Source organism: Heteronotia binoei, chromosome 2 (assembly GCF_032191835.1).
Source record: "Heteronotia binoei isolate CCM8104 ecotype False Entrance Well chromosome 2, APGP_CSIRO_Hbin_v1, whole genome shotgun sequence".
Classification (NCBI taxonomy): domain Eukaryota; kingdom Metazoa; phylum Chordata; class Lepidosauria; order Squamata; family Gekkonidae; genus Heteronotia; species Heteronotia binoei.
Genome location: NC_083224.1, coordinates 58,027,098 through 58,050,013, shown reverse-complemented (window position 1 = coordinate 58,050,013; position 22,916 = coordinate 58,027,098). Strand labels below are relative to the sequence as shown.

Genomic DNA, 22,916 nt, shown 5'->3' with positions numbered 1-22,916 from the left:
ATAAAAGCCTAAAAAGAACATATCAATAAACACATTACCAAAATATTACTACTACTACTAATAATAATAATAATACTGCCCTCCACTACCTAAGGTACTTTGTATCTCTAAACTAAATAACAAAATAGATAAATTAATAAGGAAGCACACCCTATTAAGATATCAACACAGTATGATTGTAGGGATTTCTCAGGACTGGATTTCAGTGACCCTGATTCCTTTTTTGTAAAGGCTCTGGGTAAATAGCTTTGAAATTTTAGTTCTTAATTTCAAATTAGATTAGGAAAGTCACATATGTTCATATGTTCTTAATTGTTTTTATCGATGTGTGATCTGTGTATCTCTAATAATCTCTTCTGTAGTCACTTAGTGAATTACCGGTAATTGCTAGATTACTTTTAAATAAAATTTTAACTAAAACACTGAGTGATTATTGACTGGGAAGTACAAGTTTTCCTCACATGACTCTGCAGCTTAGAAGAAACATTGCTAGCAAGCTGCTTTACTGACTGGTACATTATACAATTATGCAGCTTTCTTAAGTAACACTATAAAAGTGGGTTTGTCACAGGTTACTAACTTTTAAATTAGTTCTTCCGTCACTTTACAGTATCAGTTTGATCTACAAGCATTATTAGGTTTAACTTCATGCCATTAAATGTGTTAGTTACCCATTTTCACTCATTAAACCTCTATTAAACAGAAAACACATTTTTCCTGTTCAGTCTGCAACTTTATTTGTCCTTCACCTGATGGCCTGAAACCACCAACTATCCAACAGATTCTTTCATAAGGTTAAGGTACTATGTGGATTATTCCAGGGAGCAATAGCAAAGAGTCTCAACACTCACTTTACACCTGGTGACATTTTTTCTGTCACTCCCCAACCTAATTTAATGCACTCAGCAATGTGAAGTAATCTCTAACCTATCTTGCTAAGCCTGTTTGACTGGTTAATAACTAAAGTTGCACACTACAATTATAGCTGGTAGGCAACTCCCAAAATAGTAAAAACTCTTCCTGTATTTCTCTTGCCAACTTTCTCCCATGGTCTATATCAAGCCATATCTTCCTGTTGTGTACTGCATTTTGGTCCCTGAATTTCCAACACAGCATTGCCTCACACATGCAGGGGAACCACGGGAGACTGTAGGTCACCTGACTAGGGAAGGACTTAACTGACCGCCTATTAAGAACTGTGGTGCAAACTTTAACCATTCAGGATTGGACTGGACTTGGGAAAGGGTTGTTCCTAGGGTTGCCAATCCCCAGGTGGGGGCAGGGGATCCCCTAGTTTGGAGACCCTCCCCCCCCCCGCTTCAGGGTCGTTGAGCGGGGGGGGGGAGGCAAACGTCTGCTGGGCACTTCATCATTCCCTATGTGGAGATCAATTCTCATAGGGTATAATGGGGAATTGATCAGGAGGTTTCCGGGGCTCTGGGGGAGCTGTTTTTTGAGGTAGAGGCACCAAATTTCCAGTATAGTATCTAGTACCTCTCCCCAAAGTATCCCCCAAGTTTCAAAAGGATTGGACCAGGGGGTCCAATTCTATGAGCCGCAAAAGAAGGTGCCCCTATCCTTCATTATTTCCTATGGAAGGAAGGCATTGAAAAGGTGTGCCGTCCCTTTAAATGTGACGGCCAGAACTCCCTTTGGAGTTCAATTATGCTTGTCACACCCTTGCTCCTGGCTCTGCCCCAATGTCTCCTGGCTCCACCCCCTAAGTCTCCAGATATTTCTTAAATTGGACTTGGCAACCCTAGTTGTTCCAGGTGCATGCATATAAGCGGGGACCTGGCCCCGCCATGTTGTCTTGTTGTGTGGTTACTAATAAAGTATGGTTGTGGTTGTACGTCTCCAAACCCAGTATTTTACACTTCCAAAAAAACATTCACAAAGAGTAAATTCACCATAACACTTTCCTATTGTCAACTGCTGGGCAACCTTGATTATGGCTTCTGAGCGGCTTTACAGGACAATGAGATTCTGGGGTCTGAGTGCCCTGATCCTAAAGCGCTATGCTTCTGCTGACTAATTTTGAGCAACTTTTGGGATTCAATTGAATAAAACTTTGTTGGTCTCAAAGGTGCTACTGCACTCAAACTTTGTTCTGTTTCTTAGGCAAGATAATCGGACAAAGAAAGAAGCGATATCTTCACTGCAAAGCTGCAAGCACGGACAAATGTTGCCCTCTTAACAATATATTCTAATAAACATGTTGGTTTATTGCAGCAAAACCCACTAAGGGTCTTTCAGCGCCTGAAAGACTTATCAGATGTACTGTGAGAGAAATCTGATGGAGTTGTTTCTAGCCCACAAGAGTTTAGGCCACTATAGCCCTGTTAAGATTTTAAGCTGCCACGGGAATAGACTCAGTACCCCCAACTCAATTCAGAAGTTCTGGTGGACGGATCAGCAATGTGTTCCCTAGTGTTATTCATCCGCACTTCAGGATTCTAGACAAGAGCAGACATACGAATTTGGAAATAAAACCACTCCCCGAGAGGACGGCGATACGTGAGCGAATCACTGTGAGTTTGCCAGGAAGGGGTGGGGGGGAGGTAGACGAGTCTATTCGGCTGCCTTTAGTTTGGCGGGAAAACATAATTCATTTTTGCTCCATTACAAATTGCCCAATGGATGGCCGCAAATGTCCAAATTCATATCTGTAGCCCAATGGCGATGGAGGAAGGGGCCCTCTCTCCGCACTGTATTCAATGAGGCCGAAGGGGAGGTGCGAGGAGGTCGTAGGCCGGCCAATGCGCTGCCAGGAGAGGAGCGCTCCTTGGGGCTGCCAATATAAGGGCTGTCTGAAGGGCAGCGCAGCTGTTTTCGCGGTGCTGCTCAGACCCGTAGCGCGTCTGCTGTCGCCAGAACACCAACAACTCCACAGACTTTCAACCTGCCGGAAACATGGTAAGGGACTCTTTGTCTCTTTTTCGGACTGAACTTTTGCTGCATGCCTTTCTGCTTTATGCAAGGTGAAGTCAACTCTGCCTGTGGTGCGTGCTTGGTTCAAGCGCTGATTTTCCGCTTTTTGTGCCACGCCAGCAACATTCGCATATACGGGGGAGGTGCTTTTCCGTGTGAAAAGAGAAGTCTGTGCCTCGCCTCCGTGGAATAATGGAGGGCGAGAAAAGAGTCGGTTAGGGCGTGCAAAGAAAGGGAACGGGGCGGGGGGGACCTGCTGCTCTGAGGAGGCGCCCGAAAATGAGTGGAAGGTACTGACGCTGCCTGCAAAAAGCTCCCCGTAGGCGGGATGACCAATCAGCCCATTGTGGCTTGCGGGAATCTGAATCTCTGCTGAGTAAATGTCTTACTTGAAGATCCAACACCGCAAGCGGGGCGGGGGCGGGGAGAGAAAGTCAAATGGAGAAAGGTTGTCCGTCTTTACTACCCACGATTTGCATCTAGGTCGGAGTTACATTGCTGTTGATGGAAGGGTCAGAATCCAAAGTCCTTGGGGTGGGAGGCTTAGCGAGCATCGGTTGCGCAAGATTTGTCTCCCACGTCCACCCCAGTTTCAGCATGGCGTTTGCAGGAGGCTCAGGCTTTTCTACTATCTTCTCTGAAGGCGTCGCGTACCGGGATTCTGGCAACCTCCTTGGCTTGTGAAGTGTAGCTGGACCTCCTTGGAGTAGAGAGTTGCTCGGGATCCTGGGACTGAGATCCTGAAACTCAAGGACAAAGACGTTGAGGCTTAAAATGTCTCGGGCATGAGTCACTTTCTGGGGTCACTTTGAATTGGTGGCTTTGAAAACAAACAGCCCTTCTCTTTGTCTGGGCGGGAGGGGGGATAGAAATGAGTTTGATCCAAGACCCTCAGTTGCCTGTGCTGCTTTTAAAAGTCCCTCACGGCTTTTGCTGCCTTTGGATCTGACAAGTTCCCTTTGCTTGGTGGAACAGAATGGGGCTGTAGTTCTGGATACTTTTCTTCTCCTCTCCCCCCCCCCCCCCCCGCAACTTTAAGAAGCAGTGCTGCAAAATGGTGGGAAGTTTCTAAAGAAGATGGCTGCCCCTCTATGTTCTTTCCTCCTCTGATGTTTCAACATCCTATGACAGACCTTGTAAAATGTCGCTTCCCCCCCTTTCCTTTTTTTTTTTTTGTTTAAACATCGAGGCACAAAGTTCACATTGCTTAAGTAATTACCCATTAATTCTAATTTGTCTCATCTTTTTTGCTACAAACTGGTTGCTGAGAACACGGGGTTTGGGGGCTTTTTTGCAGTACTATTTTTTAACCCTTAAATGGCTTTAGATCTTTGTTGAATTCTTGCCTTTCTTTTTACAACTGTCCGTTCTCCATACAGAACCTTATGTTGGAGTTTTTGTAAAGAACGAAATGCAAACGAAATCTTGCTTTGAAGCAAGCGTAACTTCATAGCTGAATACCAAACTCTGCCTCTTGAAGTATTTTTTTTAAAACTGGCAGCAATGTTGTGCTTATTTCAGTTGTTGAAACCATTGCCTTTGATGACTGCAATATAAGGGATGATTTATGTAAATATATTCAAATATTGTGCCATAAAAACAAAAATAAATTCATATAGAATGTTTAGATTATGGGGAATGGGTTGATGCAATTAAAATTCTGTTTCCTCTACAGACAGTAGGGAGCAGTATGACAGGTAGTTTAAATGACTGGTACATGAGTCATGACAAGGAAAGAGGGAAAGAAACCCTGTTGCTAGAAGTAACCAGTGTCCTCTGAGATTTTTTTCTTTGCTCTGTTCACATTCTTCAAAGATCTTGGTGTTATCTCAAGAAAGTTTTTATGCAGAATATTTAGTCCCCCATTTTTGTTGTGCTCTCATTGCTGTGTAAAGTGTTATGTATGCTACTGTGTTCAACTCAATTTAAATCTATGGGTTAAGTATCCTCTAGTTGTACACTCTGGCTGGATGGTTCCAGTATCCTGTAAACCACCACTCCTTGGATGCCTCTTAAGTGAGCTGTCTAGGTAGGGCAAGTAATACTGGCAAATTAAGTTGTCATGAAACCAGCAATTTGTGTGTTGAGTTAATGGATCGAATTCCAGGTACTTTCAGATGGTTATTTGAACAGGAATACATTAATACATTCAGATGGTTATAAGAACAGGAATAAGTATTCATTATTAGGTCCAAGACCTATTAATCAGCTATACAGGAGATAATATCTAAACTATATATAAAACCTTCAGACAGAATAACCTGCAACTGGAATATGGGAAAACTGTTATTATTCATGAATTCCCATTCTGTGTATCGTCACCAGGAAAACAGACCTCTCATGAGGAAGGAAGACATGTGGACCTAAGTCTGGCTTGTCTATATGGTAGTTTTCCTGATCTGAGAGGAACAGTTTATTTTGGGAAAGTGTGTTTTGTTCCTTCCACACATCCATGTGTGTTGTATTTCATGTAAGAAAACATTATTCCATTGTTTGCAAAAATGTCATCTTAAGTGTTATCTTTTACAAAGCCACGTGGGTCTCAGCAGGGATATCTAAGCTTAATCGAGAAGTGGCAAAATATTACATTGCTTCAGGGAGCCCATCCTTGTATGCTCTTGTGTTGAGCTGTTCTGAGAAAGTGTGTCTGTTTGGTATTCCAGTTGGATAATATTCTTAGCTGGGTTGACCAGATTACTAGCAGTGCCATCCTAAGAGGTATTACACTTCTTTAAGCCCACTGACTTCAGTGGGCTTAAAAGAAGTCTGTAATTTTTAGAATTGCACTGTAAGCTTATTTCCTGCTTTCTTACTCCACTTTCGTATTTCCTACATTCACTCCATAAGAGTGGAATAAAAAAATACATAGACCAGATAAAACCAATAGGTATTTGGATTCTGAGCACCTGAACTTATTTCATTGTCTTAAGGTTCAGTTGATATTTTATTGTAAGTGATGGTTCCCTCTGCTAGCACTACTTCAGCTGTAGGTAAGCTGGTAATGGTGAGTGCTAAAACTCTTAAATTGTTGGTAAGTCACCCCAAAATTGTTAGTGCTTAAAGAATGGTAATAACTTGAATTCAGTTCAAGATGAATTGCCTACCAATTTGTTCCTCAAAACAAACAGGCTCGCTTTGCAATATGATAAAGAGGTATTCGTACTAACTTATCCTCTTCCTTTGTTCCTTTTTTCCTAGCGTGAGTGCATTTCAATCCATGTTGGCCAAGCTGGTGTGCAGATTGGCAATGCATGTTGGGAGCTCTACTGCTTAGAGCATGGCATTCAGCCCAATGGCACAATGCCAAGTGACAAAACAATCGGTGGTGGTGATGACTCATTCAACACCTTCTTCAGCGAGACGGGTGCAGGAAAGCATGTCCCTCGTGCTGTGTTTGTGGATCTGGAACCAGCAGTAATAGGTAAATATTACATCTTAGCCTGGGTGGCTAAGATGGATACAAGATAAGTTTTTTTGGGAAGAGTGTTTATATCTGAAGATCCCTATTTCCCTAACAGTAGGGATTTATTTTTAGATGTTCTGTTAATGTGTTCTTTCTCATTTTGGCTTGGATACACAGTGGCAGTTTAGACATCCAATAGTGTTTATTTGCTCTCTTTAAAAAATAACAATTCTTGTCAGGGTAATGATGTAGTTTTTGAATATCTTTATTACTTAGTACTGGAAATAACTGATTGCAAGTATCTTGTCTAAGATTCAACAATAGATCTAATTGTATGTGCAGCTAGAATGTTATTTGCATAGTAGATACTGTTGCAAACACCTTGCTATATATCTTTTGAAGTCATTCCTTGGGCTTGTGGTAACTTTGTCTTGAAACTACCCATCTGGTGTGAAGCTGCACAAACATTCCGGAAAGATAGCTAACATATTTTCAGTTCTACCAGTGATACTTCTGATTTTCATTTCTTGTCACAGTAGTCCTGAAGTTGCTATGTTGCAGTGTGAATCAAATAACTTGGCAATTAAAAGTTCAAAATAAAATTTGTGAAGTACACAATATAAAACTTTAAAAACATGTATTTATTGATGCAATAAAATATTTCATTAGGGGGTTTCAGTTATGGCCAAGCTAAAACTTCTATGTTCTTAACAGAAGAGTTGGATGAAAACTACCCTGAACATGTCCCATTTTAGAGTGATTTAAATAAGCACATGGTGACTGTTCAGAATGATTTGTGGCACAGGACCAGTTGCCTATACTATAGCTTCAGCAATGTGATGAGGTTACTACCCTGCTTTTGTAATTTCTAAGGCCTCATCCATACTTGCAGGAGAATATGTTGGTAGAGGTCTGAGGCAGTAGTACAAACTGTAACTAGTAGGTTCCAGCCTGGGGCGGGGGGAAGGGAACAGCTCTTCACGCAAATAGGACTGGTACAGCAGAGAAAGCTTGTACTCGTTATCATTGCATGATGTGCTAGTTTCCTCTCTGCACAGACTTCTTTACATGGGGAGCATTCCAAAATGCAGTCCTGCAGGATGAAGTAGAGTAGTCCATTCTACTGTTGTTGCCAGCTCATGGCAAGTGTGACCCAAGCCTAAGAAATATAAGGAACTGGAGTAGTGTTGTACAGTCCTGTGTATCTAAATGCCTTGGACAATTGCCTGTCCATGCAGTTAATAACAACCACTCTAATGCCGCTGTCTAACTAGGTGCTATAAATGCATGGAGGCTAGCTTGAAACAGCAGAGTCATTATTTTTTGTCATAATGCTTAAACTTTGAATTGCAGATGAAGTGCGGAATGGGACATATAAACAACTCTTCCACCCTGAACAGCTGATTTCTGGAAAGGAAGATGCTGCTAATAATTATGCAAGAGGTCACTACACTGTTGGGAAAGAGATCATTGACTTAGTGCTGGAACGTGTCAGGAAGTTGGTATGGACTATTAAGATTTCAGACAAATTAAAAACTTTGGCGTTTAAAATTTACACAGTAGAAATATTCTGTGGGCTTTGCATTCCTCTGGTAATCTGAGAGCAAAAAGCTTGTGTTCCTGTGTTAAGCTTCATGTGTTGTTGGTAGGTAATAATTCCTTTGATCCATAGATGATAAACATGATAATAACTTGCTTCATGGAGAAGTAAGAGTTGTTTTTGTGCCCGGAACAATATCAAGCTCAGATAAAATATATACCACAAGTTAGGAAAGGCACAAACAGGTATAAGAAAAGGCCTGCATGGTTAACAAACAAAGTAATGGAAGCTGTAAAAGGTAAGAAGGACTCCTTTAAGGGATGGAAAGCTAGTCCAAGTGAGATTAATAAGGAACACAGGCTGTGGCAAATCAAATGCAAGACTGTGATCAGGCAGGCAAAAAGGGACTATGAGGAGCATATTGCAAAAAACATGACCAACAATAAAAATGTCTTCAAATATATTAGAAGCAGGAAACCAGCCAGGGAGGCAGTGTTGAAAGACCTGAGTCAGATTGAGGTGACAAGAGAGGACGTCTACAACTGATTGAGGAATTAAAAACTAACAAGTCACCAGGTCCAGATGGCTTACAAGTTGAACTTGTGGATCTCATGACAAAAATATGTAATCTTTCATTGAAATCTGCCTCTGTTCCTGAGGACTGGAAGGTAGCAAATGTCACCCCCATCTTTAAAAAGGGTTCCAGAGGAGATCCGGGAAACTACAGGCCAGTCAGTCTGACTTCAATACCGGGAATGCTGGTAGAAACCATTATCAAGGACAGAATGAGTAGGCACATTGATGAACACAGGTTATTGAGGAAGACTCAGCATGGGTTCTGTAAGGGAAGATCTTGCCTCACTAACCTGTTACATTTCTTTGAGAGGGTGAACAAACGTGGACAAAGGAGACCCAATAGATATTGTTTACCTTGACTTCCAGAAAGCTTTTGATAAAGTTCCTCATCAAAGTCTCCTTAGTAAGCTCAAGAGTCATGGAGTAAAAGGACAGGTCCTCTTGTGGATCAAAAACTGGCTAATTAATAGGAAGCAGAGAGTGAGTATAAATGGGCAGTCTTCACAGTGGAAGACGGTAAGCAGTGGAGTGCCGCAGGGCTCAGTACTGGGACCCATGCTCTTTAACTTGTTCATAAATGATTTGGAGTTGGGAGTAAGCAGTGAAGATCTGCAAGTTTGCAGGTGACACTAAATTGTTCAGGGTGGTGAGAACCAGAGAGGATTGTGAGGCACTCCAAAGGGATCTGTTGAGGCTGGGTGAGTGGGTGTCAACGTGGCAGATGAGGTTCAGTGTGGCCAAGTACAAAGTAATGCACATTGGGGCCAAGAATCGTAGCTACAAATACAAGTTGATGGGTTGTGAACTGGCAAATGTCACTGAAAATGTCAAGACAGTGTGCGATTGCAATAAAAAAGGCCAACACCATGCTGGGAATTATTAGGAAGGGAATTGAAAACAAATCAGCCAGTATCATAATGCCCCTGTATAAATCGATGGTGTGGTCTCATTTGGAATACTGTGTACAATTCTGATCACAGCACCTCAAAAAGAATATAGCATTAGAAAAAAGTGCAGAAAAGGGCAACTAGAATGATTAAAAATTTGGAACACTTTTCCTATGAAGAAAGGTTAAAGCGCTTGGGACTCTTTAGCTTGGAGAAACGTTGCCTGCTGGGTGACATGATAGAGGTTTACAAGATTATGCATGGGATGGAGAAAGTAGAGAAAGAAGTACTTTTCTCCCTTTCCCGCAATACAAGAACTTGTGGGCATTCAATGCAATTGCTGAGCAGTCAGGTTAGAATGGATAAAAGGAGGTACTTCTTTACCCAAAGGGTGATTAACATGAATTCACTGCCGCAGGAGGTTGTGGCAGCTACAAGCATAGCCAGCTTCCAGAGGGGATTGGATAGAAATATGGAGCAGAGGTCCATTAGCCACAGTGTGTGTGTGTGTGTATGTGTATATATATGTTTGGCCACTGTGTGACACAGTGTTGGACTTGGATGGGCCATTGGCCTGATCCAACATGGCTTCTCTTATGTTCTTATGTCAAGAAGCTACTCATGAGTTCTATTCTCAATATACAAACAGATTCCTCCTAATCAACAGAAATGTGAGCAATTTCTGCCCACTAGAAACTGACAGTTCAGGCTTCTTAGTCTATCATTAGATATCTGAGAGAAGCCCGAACACAACAAGCTTGTTTCTGCTAACCAACAGGTTTGAACAAACAGATCTCTTCTCTGCCCTACCTGGGTTTTATATTTCCTGTTGATGTAGGAGGCCTTTGCAAGGGGAATGTGGAATAAGTTTATGTCTCTACTTCTTTCCTCTTTTTTCCTGGAATTTGATTAAAATTTTTTGGTAGTTTATCTTCTCTGTCTATAAACAAAAGAAATGGCAGAAGAAGAAAATGCTGTATGGTAAATGAATGTAGTTACTGGGAAAACACTTAACTGGTTTACAAATTTCTCGCTATTGTAAGAAAACATGATGGTTTTTCTTTTTTATACAATATGATCCAATTTGGTTGTTCTTACAAATGTTCAGTGGTGAACCCCACAATGAATGGGTTAATTGAATAGTAAAGTATCTTACTAATAATTGGAAATCCATAAATAACAAGGGAAAAGAGTACATGAGTTATTTAATGTATTTGAAAGTCAGTCAAGGTGCTTCTATTCACGTGCATATTTCCCCTCTTTTAGGCTGACCAGTGTACTGGATTGCAAGGATTCCTGATATTCCACAGCTTTGGAGGAGGTACTGGCTCAGGTTTTACCTCTCTGCTGATGGAACGCCTCTCAGTTGACTATGGAAAGAAGTCAAAATTAGAATTTGCCATCTACCCAGCTCCCCAAGTTTCAACTGCAGTTGTTGAGCCGTATAACTCCATCCTTACTACCCACACGACCCTTGAACATTCTGATTGTGCCTTCATGGTTGACAATGAAGCCATCTATGATATTTGTCGTAGGAATCTGGACATTGAACGCCCTACCTACACCAATCTCAACCGCCTAATTGGTCAGATTGTTTCCTCAATCACTGCCTCTCTCAGATTTGATGGTGCCTTAAATGTGGACTTGACAGAGTTCCAGACAAACCTGGTGCCTTATCCCAGAATCCACTTCCCCTTGGTAACTTACTCCCCCATTATTTCAGCAGAGAAAGCTTACCATGAGCAACTCTCTGTCTCTGAGATTACTAATGCTTGCTTTGAGCCATCCAATCAGATGGTGAAGTGTGATCCACGCCATGGCAAATACATGGCCTGTTGTATGTTATACCGTGGGGATGTCGTCCCCAAGGATGTCAATGCTGCTATTGCTGCTATCAAAACCAAGCGTACCATTCAGTTTGTTGACTGGTGTCCTACTGGTTTCAAGGTGAGTGCTGTGGATCAAATTCAAAATTGATTTTGCTAATTTCTAGATATTTAGCTTGCTGAACAAGCCCATCTTGAGGATATAATTCACAGTTCACATTAAAAGACAAGTGGAATTAAGATCAGGGCATGCACATTATTAGCTGAAGTGGTCATTGATGGGAGAGGGCTTACCTTTGCTGTTGCAGAAGTTTCGTGGAGACACTAGGTTGAACCCAGCCAGCTAAGTTACATTTCACAACTGTTAGAAAAAGTTAATGAAAGCCCCTGCAAGAGAAATCAGACTGGGAAGATGCTCCTCCAGTTGAATTGCAATTAGGCATTTGTGTTTAAAATAATTTGGAAACCTCATTCTTTATACTGCTGTCTACTGTTCTCAGATTTCAACTGTAGTCATTTATTTTTGTCTGCTGTTGCAGGAAAGCATTAAAATATATGTATTTGTTGCTTTTTAGGTTGGAATTAATTACCAGCCCCCAACAGTAGTTCCTGGTGGTGATTTGGCCAAAGTCCAACGTGCAGTCTGCATGCTCAGCAATACTACAGCCATTGCAGAAGCCTGGGCCCGCCTGGACCACAAGTTTGACTTGATGTATGCCAAGCGGGCTTTTGTCCACTGGTATGTAGGAGAAGGAATGGAGGAAGGAGAATTCTCTGAGGCCCGAGAAGATCTGGCTGCGCTTGAGAAGGATTATGAAGAAGTGGGTACAGACTCTTTGGATGGTGAGGATGAAGGCGAGGAATACTAAACTTCAGAAAAATCTAATGTATGGCTATTAGTACTTGCTGCCTTGCCTGTAATAAAGCAAATGGGAAGCACATCTCTTAAATGTAAACTGTACACCTAGCATTCCATGCTGAAGTATTTGGAATAAATGCCTTATAACCAAGTAATCTTCCAGATGATCTTGCAAGTGCTAAAAGTATTTAGCTGGATACCAATTAAAATATTATTGCATATTAACTTTGACTACTTTAGTCTTAATTACTGATCCTAAATTATTATACAGCAAACAGTTTTCAGGAGGACAGAAAACTTTAGGGGTATTTTGCAACAAAAAGGAGGAAGATGGGAAGGTTGAACTCCATGGATGGAAATCTGTCCATGGAATGCTGATGTGTGTCAATTGCAAATTACCATGCCCTACAAAAAAGTTCAAAATTGCTTCATAATTGTGTGCACTATTTCAAATAGAGATAGGCTTGTTAGAAGATGGAGGGGGGCACTCTTAAAAGAACAGTAAGGCTAGGCCTCATATAACTCCGAGATTCTATCTTCAGGGGATGGTTTGGTGTTGTGGTTGTGATTCTGCTTAGCTGGTGTTACATTTGTTAAGCTGGTCCTTATAGGATCTTTTTAATTGGTAGAGAAAGCAATTATGTCCTTTTAATGTCTTGTCTCATTTGATGAAACTTTCATGGTTACTGATTGATGTTTGTATACCTCAATGACAAGCGACAGTGGATTGTATCAAACCTATATTTTTTCTGCCTGTGGAAGAGGGAGGGTTTTGTTGTTTCTAGCCTTCCCATGTATACATTTGTGATAGATACTCACAGGGCTTTTTCTTTTTTGGTTTTAAAAAAAGCCCAGCAGGAACTCATTTGCATATTAGCCACACCCCCGACACCAAGCCAAGCCAGAATTGCGTTCTTTTGTATTCCTGCTAAAAAAAAAAGCCCTGGGTATTAATAATATGCCACCGGGTGTATAGTAAACACATGAAGCTGCTTTATATTGAATCAGACCATTGGTCCAAAGTCAGTATTGTCTACTAAGGCTGGCGGCAGCTCTCCAGGGTCTAGGCCAGGGTATGAGTCTGTCATGTTTCCTAGCTGATACTTCAATTTTAAAAAGATATGCAGCCAAGCCTTAACTGTTGTGCTGATTGCACATTTTTCAGTGTTATAGCAAGGTCCACAATATAGGCGAGACATTTACTAGATATGTGGCCAGTGATTAATTTAACAAAGTTCTGCGACTTCTGTTTGCATTGAGATTCTTCAAAATTTGGCTCCTTTCAGGTTCAAAACTAAGCAGACCCTGCATTGCACCCCTTTATGTTACATTATTTTTGCTATAGTGTGTTCACTAAACATAGAGATTTACGAGCATTATATTATTGCCCCTAAAAGATTTGAATTCTTTTTTTTTTGCTTTTCTAATTTCTTTTACAAAGATTTCTGCCAAAAACCTTTAGTACTTCCTTCCTTTGATAATTTCCAGTCAGCCTTTTTTTAAAAAAAATCCCTGTCATGTTCTGCAATGTATATGATTTAGCTTCTTTGAGTGGCTAACCATATTAGTCTGTTATAATGATATTTTTCTTTGTGGCACCTCAAAGGCTAACCGGTTATGGCATGAGCTTTTGTAGATATCCACAAAAACTTAAGATTGTAATAAATCGGAAGTCTTTCAAGTCCTAAAAGACTTGTTCAAACTCCTGTTACTCACATTCTTTCAGCCACATTCAGGCTGCTGGGAAAAATGGCTCCAACAAAGGTCCTGCGCACTATAAACATTTATAGAACCTAAAACTGAATTTACAAGCAGGAAAGCAAACACTAACCCCATTCTTCCTTCATGCTACTGAATATAAATGCCTACAGGAATGAATATTTGCTTATCAAGTTTCAAGATGTGTGAGTACATGGGAAATAAATTGGGAACTAAAGCAGATCTCTGAATTTTTCCATTATATCTACCCATTTAAGCTAAAGCACGAGTTCTATAGCCAGTGTTGTTCCATTGTCTCCCTTCTATGGGAACATCAGCTTAAATCAGAATATTGTTACACAAGGAGAGGAACATCTGAGCAAGCTTAAAAGATTTATACTATCCCTTCACCTACAGGAATAGTGTTAGTGACTTTATATTGTGCATTTTGTAGTAAGCTGTTTTTGAGTCTCCAGTGTGAGGGAGGCAGGATCTAAATGTCAGAATAAACTAGTGGGGAAAGGGAGGAAGCTCATCTGCAGTTTTCGTACACTTAATTGTTTACACATTTAATAAAATTATTAATAAGAAAAGAAGCATAAATAATGGGATGGCACAGACATGAGTCAAGCTGGCTCAGCATTCTATATTGCATAGCTGAATCACAAAACTTCCCAGTTGTACTGCTGCAAATTTTCTCCCACTTGTAGTGTGGGAAGACTTCATACACAACTACCATTGGATCACACACCTAAAGCTACATTGCTATGAGTAACCAGAAATGTTACTATCAAGGAATAGGACTGCACCTCCTTGCTGAAGGTTTGTGTGAATTTTTCTAGTAGCTACCATAGTATTCTCAGTTATATGGCTGCTGAACAGTGAGGTCTCATTTTTCGAGTTTGCTGGGTTTGAGGGTGCCAGGCCATCACATCGGAATTTCTCATTGTATATCTATAAAGGCTCAGGTCTCCATATAAAAGTCACCCATAATGCATCATAAAATAATCATCCAATAACAATTAGCATCAGCAAAATCAACAAAGTTAACATCAAGGAAAATAAATGGATAATCAAATCAATGTCAAATAATGCAAGGGAGAAAATCAAGTTTCCTGAAAAGTTTTATGTTAGAGCAATCATTGAAAAAGCCATGGTCCTGTAAGTGTCAAAGTTCATAGGCTTGTTTCAGCGTCGGAGCTCTTTTCCCCATGATGCTGAAACAAACCTAGTGGGGAATTGGTCCTAATGTGAGAGAATTGTGCTTATTGCTTATTTTTCAATTGCTTTGTAAATATTACATAAACAGGTGCTCAAATACTCATTTTCAGAGCTCTGATCAGTAGATCTTGAACAATTACTAAGAGCAGGGCCTTTTTGGTAGAAAAAGCCCAGCTGGAACTCATTTGCATATTAGGCCACACACCCAGGTGCCAAGCCAGCCAGAACTGTGTTCCTGCTCAAAAAAAGCCCTAAATGCTCAATTAGGGGTTTTTTAAAAGGAAAATATATACGGGAATTTAGCAATGAATAAGGTTATATTCAGATCACTGTCTAGTATTGGGGTTGGACTAGATTACCTTGGAGGTTCCTTCCAACTCTTGATTCTATAACATCACTTTGAGAATTACTAAATGTTAAATGTGGTAAAAGGTAAAATCTAATTTGTTCTCATCCTAAAATAGTATTGGTCTCAGTCCATTCTATTAACCTTTGATACAGAAAGGAAGAATATAATCTCCCAACAACGATAAAGGGCTGATGGGGGTGAAAATTAACAGGGTCAGACCCATTACTCTTTTTTGAAAATTGGAATGATTATTGAATGCTTCCAAATGAGGGGAATTTCACCTGTAAAATTTAACTGAGAAAAAACAGGTGTTAATGTGCTACCCCAATCAGGGTCTATCTTAAAGAAGTCATTTGGGACCCTATCTGAGCATGGAATCTTACCAGATTGCACACAACAAATCAGTCTGTGTGCATCCTTCTTTAATACAAGAGCCCAATTATGGAGATCCTCAGGTATTTTACTCACTACCAGAGCTGCTTTTGTAAAGAAAGCTTAGCAGGAATTCATTTGCATATTAGGTCACACTCCCTGGTGCCAAGCCAGCTGGAACGGCATTCCTGTTCAAAAAAAGCCCTGCCCACTACCATAGTATTACAGGAGTGACTACAGCAAAAGAACTCCTTAAAATCTTGCTGAGGGATGGATGCATGATGGTAAGTTAGACCTCAGATTTATAGCCACATACATGATTTTTCAAAAACCTGATCAATGACTATACCATTAAGTGATCTAATAAATTGCCACCCCTTATACTTCTCTCTTTTTAGCCTGAATTAGTTTTCTGTATCTTTTAAAAAGATCAAGTAATTCTCCTGGAATGTGGAAGGTGTCAAACTCATTTGTTATGCAGGCCAGATCAAATGAGCCTTAGCCAGGCCATTTGTGTCATAGAGTGCAATGCCAGGTAGAGGAGATATAAGTGTTATAAAGAACACAAACACAGATTTTTTTAAAGCTTAAAATGCAATATGCTTAAAAAGATAAGCACTCTTGCAATATTTTGTTTATTTAACAGTTTCTGATTAACTGACATGTCTTGCTCTGAATTATTGCATCAAAATCTGGAGACAATGTGCTGTAGCAATCTTGAGTATGCTGTTCAGGTGTGTGTCAGTTGCAAATCTACTTTTGATTTATTGACATTCATTACAGAAATCTTGTAGCCAATGCTTTGGGGAAACCATGAAATGGCTGGGCATTGTGAGCTTTTGTGCATAAGTTGCTTCATGTGCTGGTCAGCCAATAGAGAAAGCAGAGGCTTTGGTCTGTAGCTCCTGTGTGATTGAGCAAACCTGGCAGAGCAAGCTGTGATGCAGAAGGAAGCAATAGAGAGAGAAGGAAGCAGATGATAGTAAGTTTCTCCTGGGCCTGATAGGAGCCCTCCAGGGCCACATGTTTGACAACTCTGGTGTAAGGTATTATCTCTTTTCAATTCGTGGTGCAATTGTCAAATCCTTTTCATAATGTTGCATTCATAGGCAAACCACTTATTTCTGTCAGATGATTCAGACATATTCCCTTATGTAGCCATAAGTGAAAAGGCTCAAGTAGAGTAAAAAGATGATATAATAGCTCAGTGGAAGACTTGGCCAAGTTAACTCTAGAGAGTTCATCTTTAATAAATCAAAGTTCCACCCTGACCTGGATAGCTCAGGCAAGTCCAATCTCATTGGAAGCTAAGCAGGCTAACTCTTGGATGAGAGACCTCTGGAATACCAGCAGTCAAGAGGTGGGAGCAGTCTAGATTTCAAATAGCTACAAATGGCTTGTATTTGTGTGAAGTCTTAGAGATACATTCAGTCTTCCAGTATTACAAGATTTTGTAACAACAAAAAAGCAAAATCTGACCTTTTTGTGCAAAGCAATGTGAGGTACATGCAGCTCTTACAACTATATCACTTTTTGTACCAATGGCAATTTGAGGAGTGCTAGAGTTACTACAACAGGATATATGTAAGGTTGCCAGAAGGCCTGGAGAAAAATGTCCTTTCCCTCTCATAGAGGCTTAATATGAAGAAGACGACTGCAGATTTATACCCCGTCCTTCTCTCTGAATCAGAGACTCAGAGCAGCTTACAGTCTCCTATATCTTCTCCCCGCCAACGCACCCTGTGAGGTGGGTGGGGCTGAGAGGGCTCTCAGAGCAGCTACCCTTTCAAGGACAACTCCTGTGATAGCTATGGCTAACCCAAGGCCATTCCAGCAGCTGTAAGTGAAGGAGTGGGGGAATCAAAATCTTTTCTTCCAGATAAGCACCTCTGGCTCGTGGGCAAATAGTGGCCTAAGCAGGCACTCCCCACCATGCTCCGCTTGCTATGACCGCTGCCAGCCTCTGGCCCACTGCCACCGCGGTGCTTCGCTCACCCCTCCTGCTGCGCTCCTCTCCCTCCCTGGCTGCCATGGTCACTGTCAGCCTCCTCCAGCCCACTGCTGTGCTCCGCTTGCCCCACCACCACGCTCCACTCGCCCTCACAGCGACTAAAACAGCCCTACAGGTTTCTTGCAGCCCATGCCTGTGCGTTTAACCAAATGCATAGGTACGGACTGCTAGAAGCCAGTAGGGCTGTAGTTGCAGTGAGCGGGGATGTGTGTGTGAGTGAGCAGAGCACGGCAGCAGGGTGCAAGCGGAGTGCAGTGGCGGAGGGGCCGAAGGAGGCTGGTGGCAGCCACAGCAGCAGTGGCAGGGGGGTGTGGGAGGCAAACTAGCTGGTTGCCTTGGGCACCGGAGGCGGGGGAGCCCAATTCTGTGCCCCCTGTCTCTCGGCGCCCTAGACAACCACCTAGTTTGCCTAGTGGGTGAGCCAGCCCTGCAGATATGAGTTTGCATACTTAAGCACTACACCAATTTGGCTCTACTACACCACTACACCAAATTGTAGAAATGGGCAGCTGAAGCTTTTGATGGCAGACAGGTAAATGGCATCACCTGGTAAGTAACATCCTATTAAGCCTGTGCTAAAGAGACAGGATATTTTTCTTTAGGCATTTGAGAACCCTACTTACCTAGGGCGATAAGACCTACCTGCACTAATGTTCTGGTTTTAGCATTATTGGCACTATTATATAGCTGATACTGGTATTTTAAAAGATTTCCTTTTCTGTTTCAAATACCTATTTATACTAACAACCCTTTAAAAAGAACCTTCCAGTCAATAAAGACATTTGACCTTTTAACTATACAATTTATGACTACTAATTCTGTTACAAAAAGGCCATCTATAAATCTTTAGATTTACTTATTATTTGATTGCAATTCTCCTAGCTAAGATCTTTCCAGTTCAGTTTTGAGCTGCTCTGCAGTCAGAATAATGTAATATCTTTGTGTTTTTAATTTATAAATTGCTACCTGCATAGAAGCCGAACTTAATTTATTTTAGAGATTATTTGTAAGTAGCTAAAAAAAAATCTACTGTCATGTCCTGAGAGTTGTCTGACAGCACTGGAATGTTATCTTTCAACCTTTAACTAAGTGGAGCAACTCCAGATACTACCTATCAACTTATTTACCTCCTGTCTTTTACTCTTTCTTGGTTTTTTCTCTCTCAATCTTTCCCTGTTAATTCCTCCAAACAGTCACAAATATAATTTAACTTGACACCTGTAAACTTGGATATCAGGCGCACTACCTCAGCAGTTTTAGTTTGGTGGTGATTCCATGCAGATTATTTGCCCCAAGTTTAATACTATCGGCAACTGGTTGCCACACACCCCTGCTTTCCCACAGCATCATGGTGCATTCATGTACTTCCTGGGCTTTCTGAAACTTTTCTCTGATTTTCCTCAAACCTGCTTTGCTCCAAAGTTTTAGGAAATTTGCAACAAATCCTGGGTGGCCACAGCGTGGGGTGGAAAATATGGGATTTTTCCTTGTCATGCTATATAGCAGCCATTTCCCTGGAGGTAGCCATTTCCTCTCCCTGCAGCAGAAGTTGGGTTATGTTTTTTTAATTGCCATTTAATTGCTTCTCAAGTAAAGCTATAGCCCCCCTCCCCCATTTGTCTAACTCATTAAACCTTCCAGCTGGCTACAAGTAGGCTTCTCCCCACCCCTGAGCCAATTTGAAGCCCCTACAGTACCGATGCTGCACTTGTTCAGAGTGGTGAGCACTTGTTCAAAGTGGCAGTGAGCAAAGGGGGCAAATTGATGGCCATCCAATGGAGGGGCCATATAGATGGAGGGGGGGTGAATGGAGTGGCCCGGCCCCCCCCCATGCCCCACTGTAGCTACGGGCCTGGTGTTTAGCATATTACTGGAGAACAAAATTTGTGATACATAAGAATGAATAAATGTTAGTGACAGCTTTTGAGATGAAAATAAACATTCTGTGAATTGTAGTGAGAGAGAGATTCTTTGGGTTATGTGACCAGAAAATCAATTCCAGACTCTCAAAGCATTAATAAAATAACCTATCCCATTCTTGGAAAGTGCTGATGAAGAGGCTGCTGTAAGGGAAAGATTATTTAATTTCTTATAAGAGAAATATATCTGTATATTTGCATAGTTAGCATGCCTGTTAGTACAAGTATGTTATGAGATGCCAATTAAAAACTTCCATTCCTAAAATCCAAGTTTTGTCCAAGTATGCTTTGCAAATAGCTTCGTATGGAGAAAGATTAATTAATGTGTTTGAGGGATGGGGGAACCAAATTCCTACAGCACAACATACTATCTCCTCTGTGGCTCATTTGCTCTTTTATCAGAACATTGGCCTCAATTCTGAAGAAAACACCACGACTCCAATTTTCACTATCAGATGTACAAATTTTAGATGCGGGTATAGATAAGCAAATATGTAGATTGCCATCTAGTGGAAAAAGAGAATAAAGCAGCTGATCTAGGGTAGGAGTGGGCAGACTTTGAGCCTCCCTCCCCCAAGTCAGCTGCAAAACGGCTTCAAGGAGGTGTATAGAACCAGTTACAAAATGGCTTCCCCAGATGACAAAGTCAGTAGCAGCTGTTGCATCACAGAAATCAAATCCTGAGATATACGCCTACAAAATTACAAATTCACATCTGAAAAATACCAGACAAAGATCTGCCCACCGGTAGCCACTTCTAACACTTTTTTGATGAAGCAGACTGAGGCTTTTCTTATTTACCATTTGTGAACAGCAGCAATGTGTGTCAGCATTCTTATTTGTGATTTAATAGAGAGGAGTGATTGCAGTGCATCCAACAAGACTGGTTGTCACAGTAACGAGGGCCAGCCCTCACACAGAGGTGAGAATAGTCAGGAAAAGATGTGGGGAGCAGGGTTGCCCTAAAACTGACATTTCAGCCAGGGAGCACTGTGCAATGACAATTTCCTGTCACTTCTGGATCAGGAGTTTCAGGGGATCCACCAGGACCCCACCTGTGATCTCCATTAGATTGTGACCTACCCTCTGTCTACTCCTGATGAGTTGGTTAGCTTGTCAGAAGTAGTCCTTTTACTATACATTGCAAATGGCACCTGGAATGCCAATCCCCAGTCTCCAAATATCCTAGAAAAAAATCTGTAGACTGTTTTCATATTTCATACCAAGTGGTCTCACCATTTTACTCTGGATTTATTAATCCATAATTCTTATAATTACTTGTACACAGGGCTTTTTAAAAAATAAATTGCCCAGCAGTAACTCATTTGCATATCAGGCCACACCCCCTGACAGCAAGCCAGCTAGAACTATGTTCCTGTGTGTTCCTGCTCAAAAAAAGCCCTGCTTATATAATTACAAACATGAGTAAGCATTCCCAATTTGTAAATGAAGAGCTGATCTTACTTTTTATAAATTGCTGCTGGGAATGAATGCTGGAATCACAGACAACATAATGAAATTAGCATCAAGGATAAGAATTGTATAAATCTGAATGTTTTAAGGTGCCCAATCCCTGTTGGTCTTGCCAAGGCTGTTCCTTGTGCTATCCAAAGGCCACATTTACCATCTTGAATAAGAAATACAGAGGGCATTTTGAAAAGAGCGTCGCTATATGAGGGGGCCTAGGCATCTTTATCTGAGGCACTGAATCAGCCAGGAAGAAAACTGGAACAGGCCTGAAATGGGGAAAAATGGTGTATGTGTGGGGGAGGAAATCTTTTGAAATTTCAGAATTAAGGTTTTTGCTTTAAAATTTCACCTCAGATATTCAACGTTCAGGGTAGATGACTTTAATCAGCAATGCTGAAGGTATTTCCTAATGATGTTACCCTTGTAACTTACGCTTAAAAGAACTAACATTGCAATCCTGAGCAGAGAGATACCCTTCTAAGTTCACTAAAGTCAACGAAGAGTGTAAGTCTGATTAGGGTTGCACAGTAAGTATACTAGACAAGGACTCAAACCCATTGCATATTATTGTCTAGTCAATTCTAGAAGGACAAGATCAACTATTTCCATTGTTTACTTTCACATTTATAAGGAACTACACAATATTTAAGAAATAACTTTATTAAACTTCCCAAAAATTTGCTTAAAACCTGACCTTATTGCACAATTGCAGAAGTAAGCCCTACAGATTCAAATTTATTCCCATGCAAATGAATTGCATCTTCAGTTTTAAAACAATATATTGCATCAAACCTGTGTTATTATGGCTACCCCTTGATTCTGACTAGCTGAGTGTCTGTCCCATGCTACATACACCCACTGTTTACTATTGTGATTGCTAGCAGATGAATTTTCCTGTGTGGAAAAGGCAGTTCATTTGTGAATTATTCTGAAGCACAATACCCAACCATGTATGGATGCAGGTCTGGTTTTGCATACTTGATGGCTATTTAAGCAAATAATTCTGTGTATCATTCTAACTTCAGCAATTCAAGATGTTGATCTATATATTTGGGACAAGATGAGTGCCATAAAACAATGTTTTAAAAGACAATAGACCCTAATACATTTGTAACCCAATATAATGTAATAGTAAAATAAGTAATCCAATATAATGTAATAATAAAGGCAAAGTCTGCTCTTAAGCCACAATTAACGGTGGCCTCAAAGTTCCACTTCATGGTTTTCAAGGCACTAGATATAAGCAGAGATGGTTTGCCACTGCCTTTTTTCACACAGCAGCCCCAGTCTGTCTTGGTGGTTTTCCATCCAAGCATTGACCCTGCTTAGCTTTCAAGCTCTGGGCAGATCAGGCCAGTCTGGACTATTAGGGTTACAATAACTCTATGTCATCAAAGTGGGACACTTTTAGTTTTAAATATCAGCTATTAAAAAAAGCAAATATGTAAAATATTATATACTATATCTAAACATTTAGCTATTATTCAGCATATATGCAGGGTAGCAAATATGGACAGATTTATATTTAATATCCGCAATCTGCAGTAAATGTTATCAAATCTCAAATGCTATCACAGATGAAAACAAAGACTTCATATAAAATACTAATTGTCAAATATTGTCCATGGAATATACTGAATGACAAATATTGTGCCATTAAATATCAAATACTAAACTGAATGGCAGATATTTAGACTAAAACTTCGTAGGAAACCTTCAAGGAGTATTTATGGGGTAGAATTTTCAATTTACTTTGAAATATGAAATCCTTCTAATTGGAAGTTCCAATACATAGTTGGGGGAACTAATTCTGTACTCAGTAACCTAAGTTGATGTTTTATGCACCACATACAT

The 22,916-nt window shown here is 40.7% G+C and overlaps 1 protein-coding gene across 1 annotated transcript; it reads left to right on the top strand.

Annotated features, from left to right (window-relative positions):
* The first annotated feature begins 2,736 nt into the window (after positions 1–2,736).
* LOC132566247 (tubulin alpha-8 chain) lies at positions 2,737–12,247 on the top strand. The gene is made up of 5 exons (XM_060231079.1): positions 2,737–2,916; positions 6,130–6,352; positions 7,688–7,836; positions 10,604–11,284; positions 11,739–12,247. The coding sequence occupies exons 1-5, from the start codon at positions 2,914–2,916 to the stop codon at positions 12,030–12,032; spliced, it is 1,350 nt and encodes a 449-aa protein (XP_060087062.1). The 5' UTR covers positions 2,737–2,913; the 3' UTR covers positions 12,033–12,247.
* Positions 12,248–22,916: the final 10,669 nt, after the last annotated feature.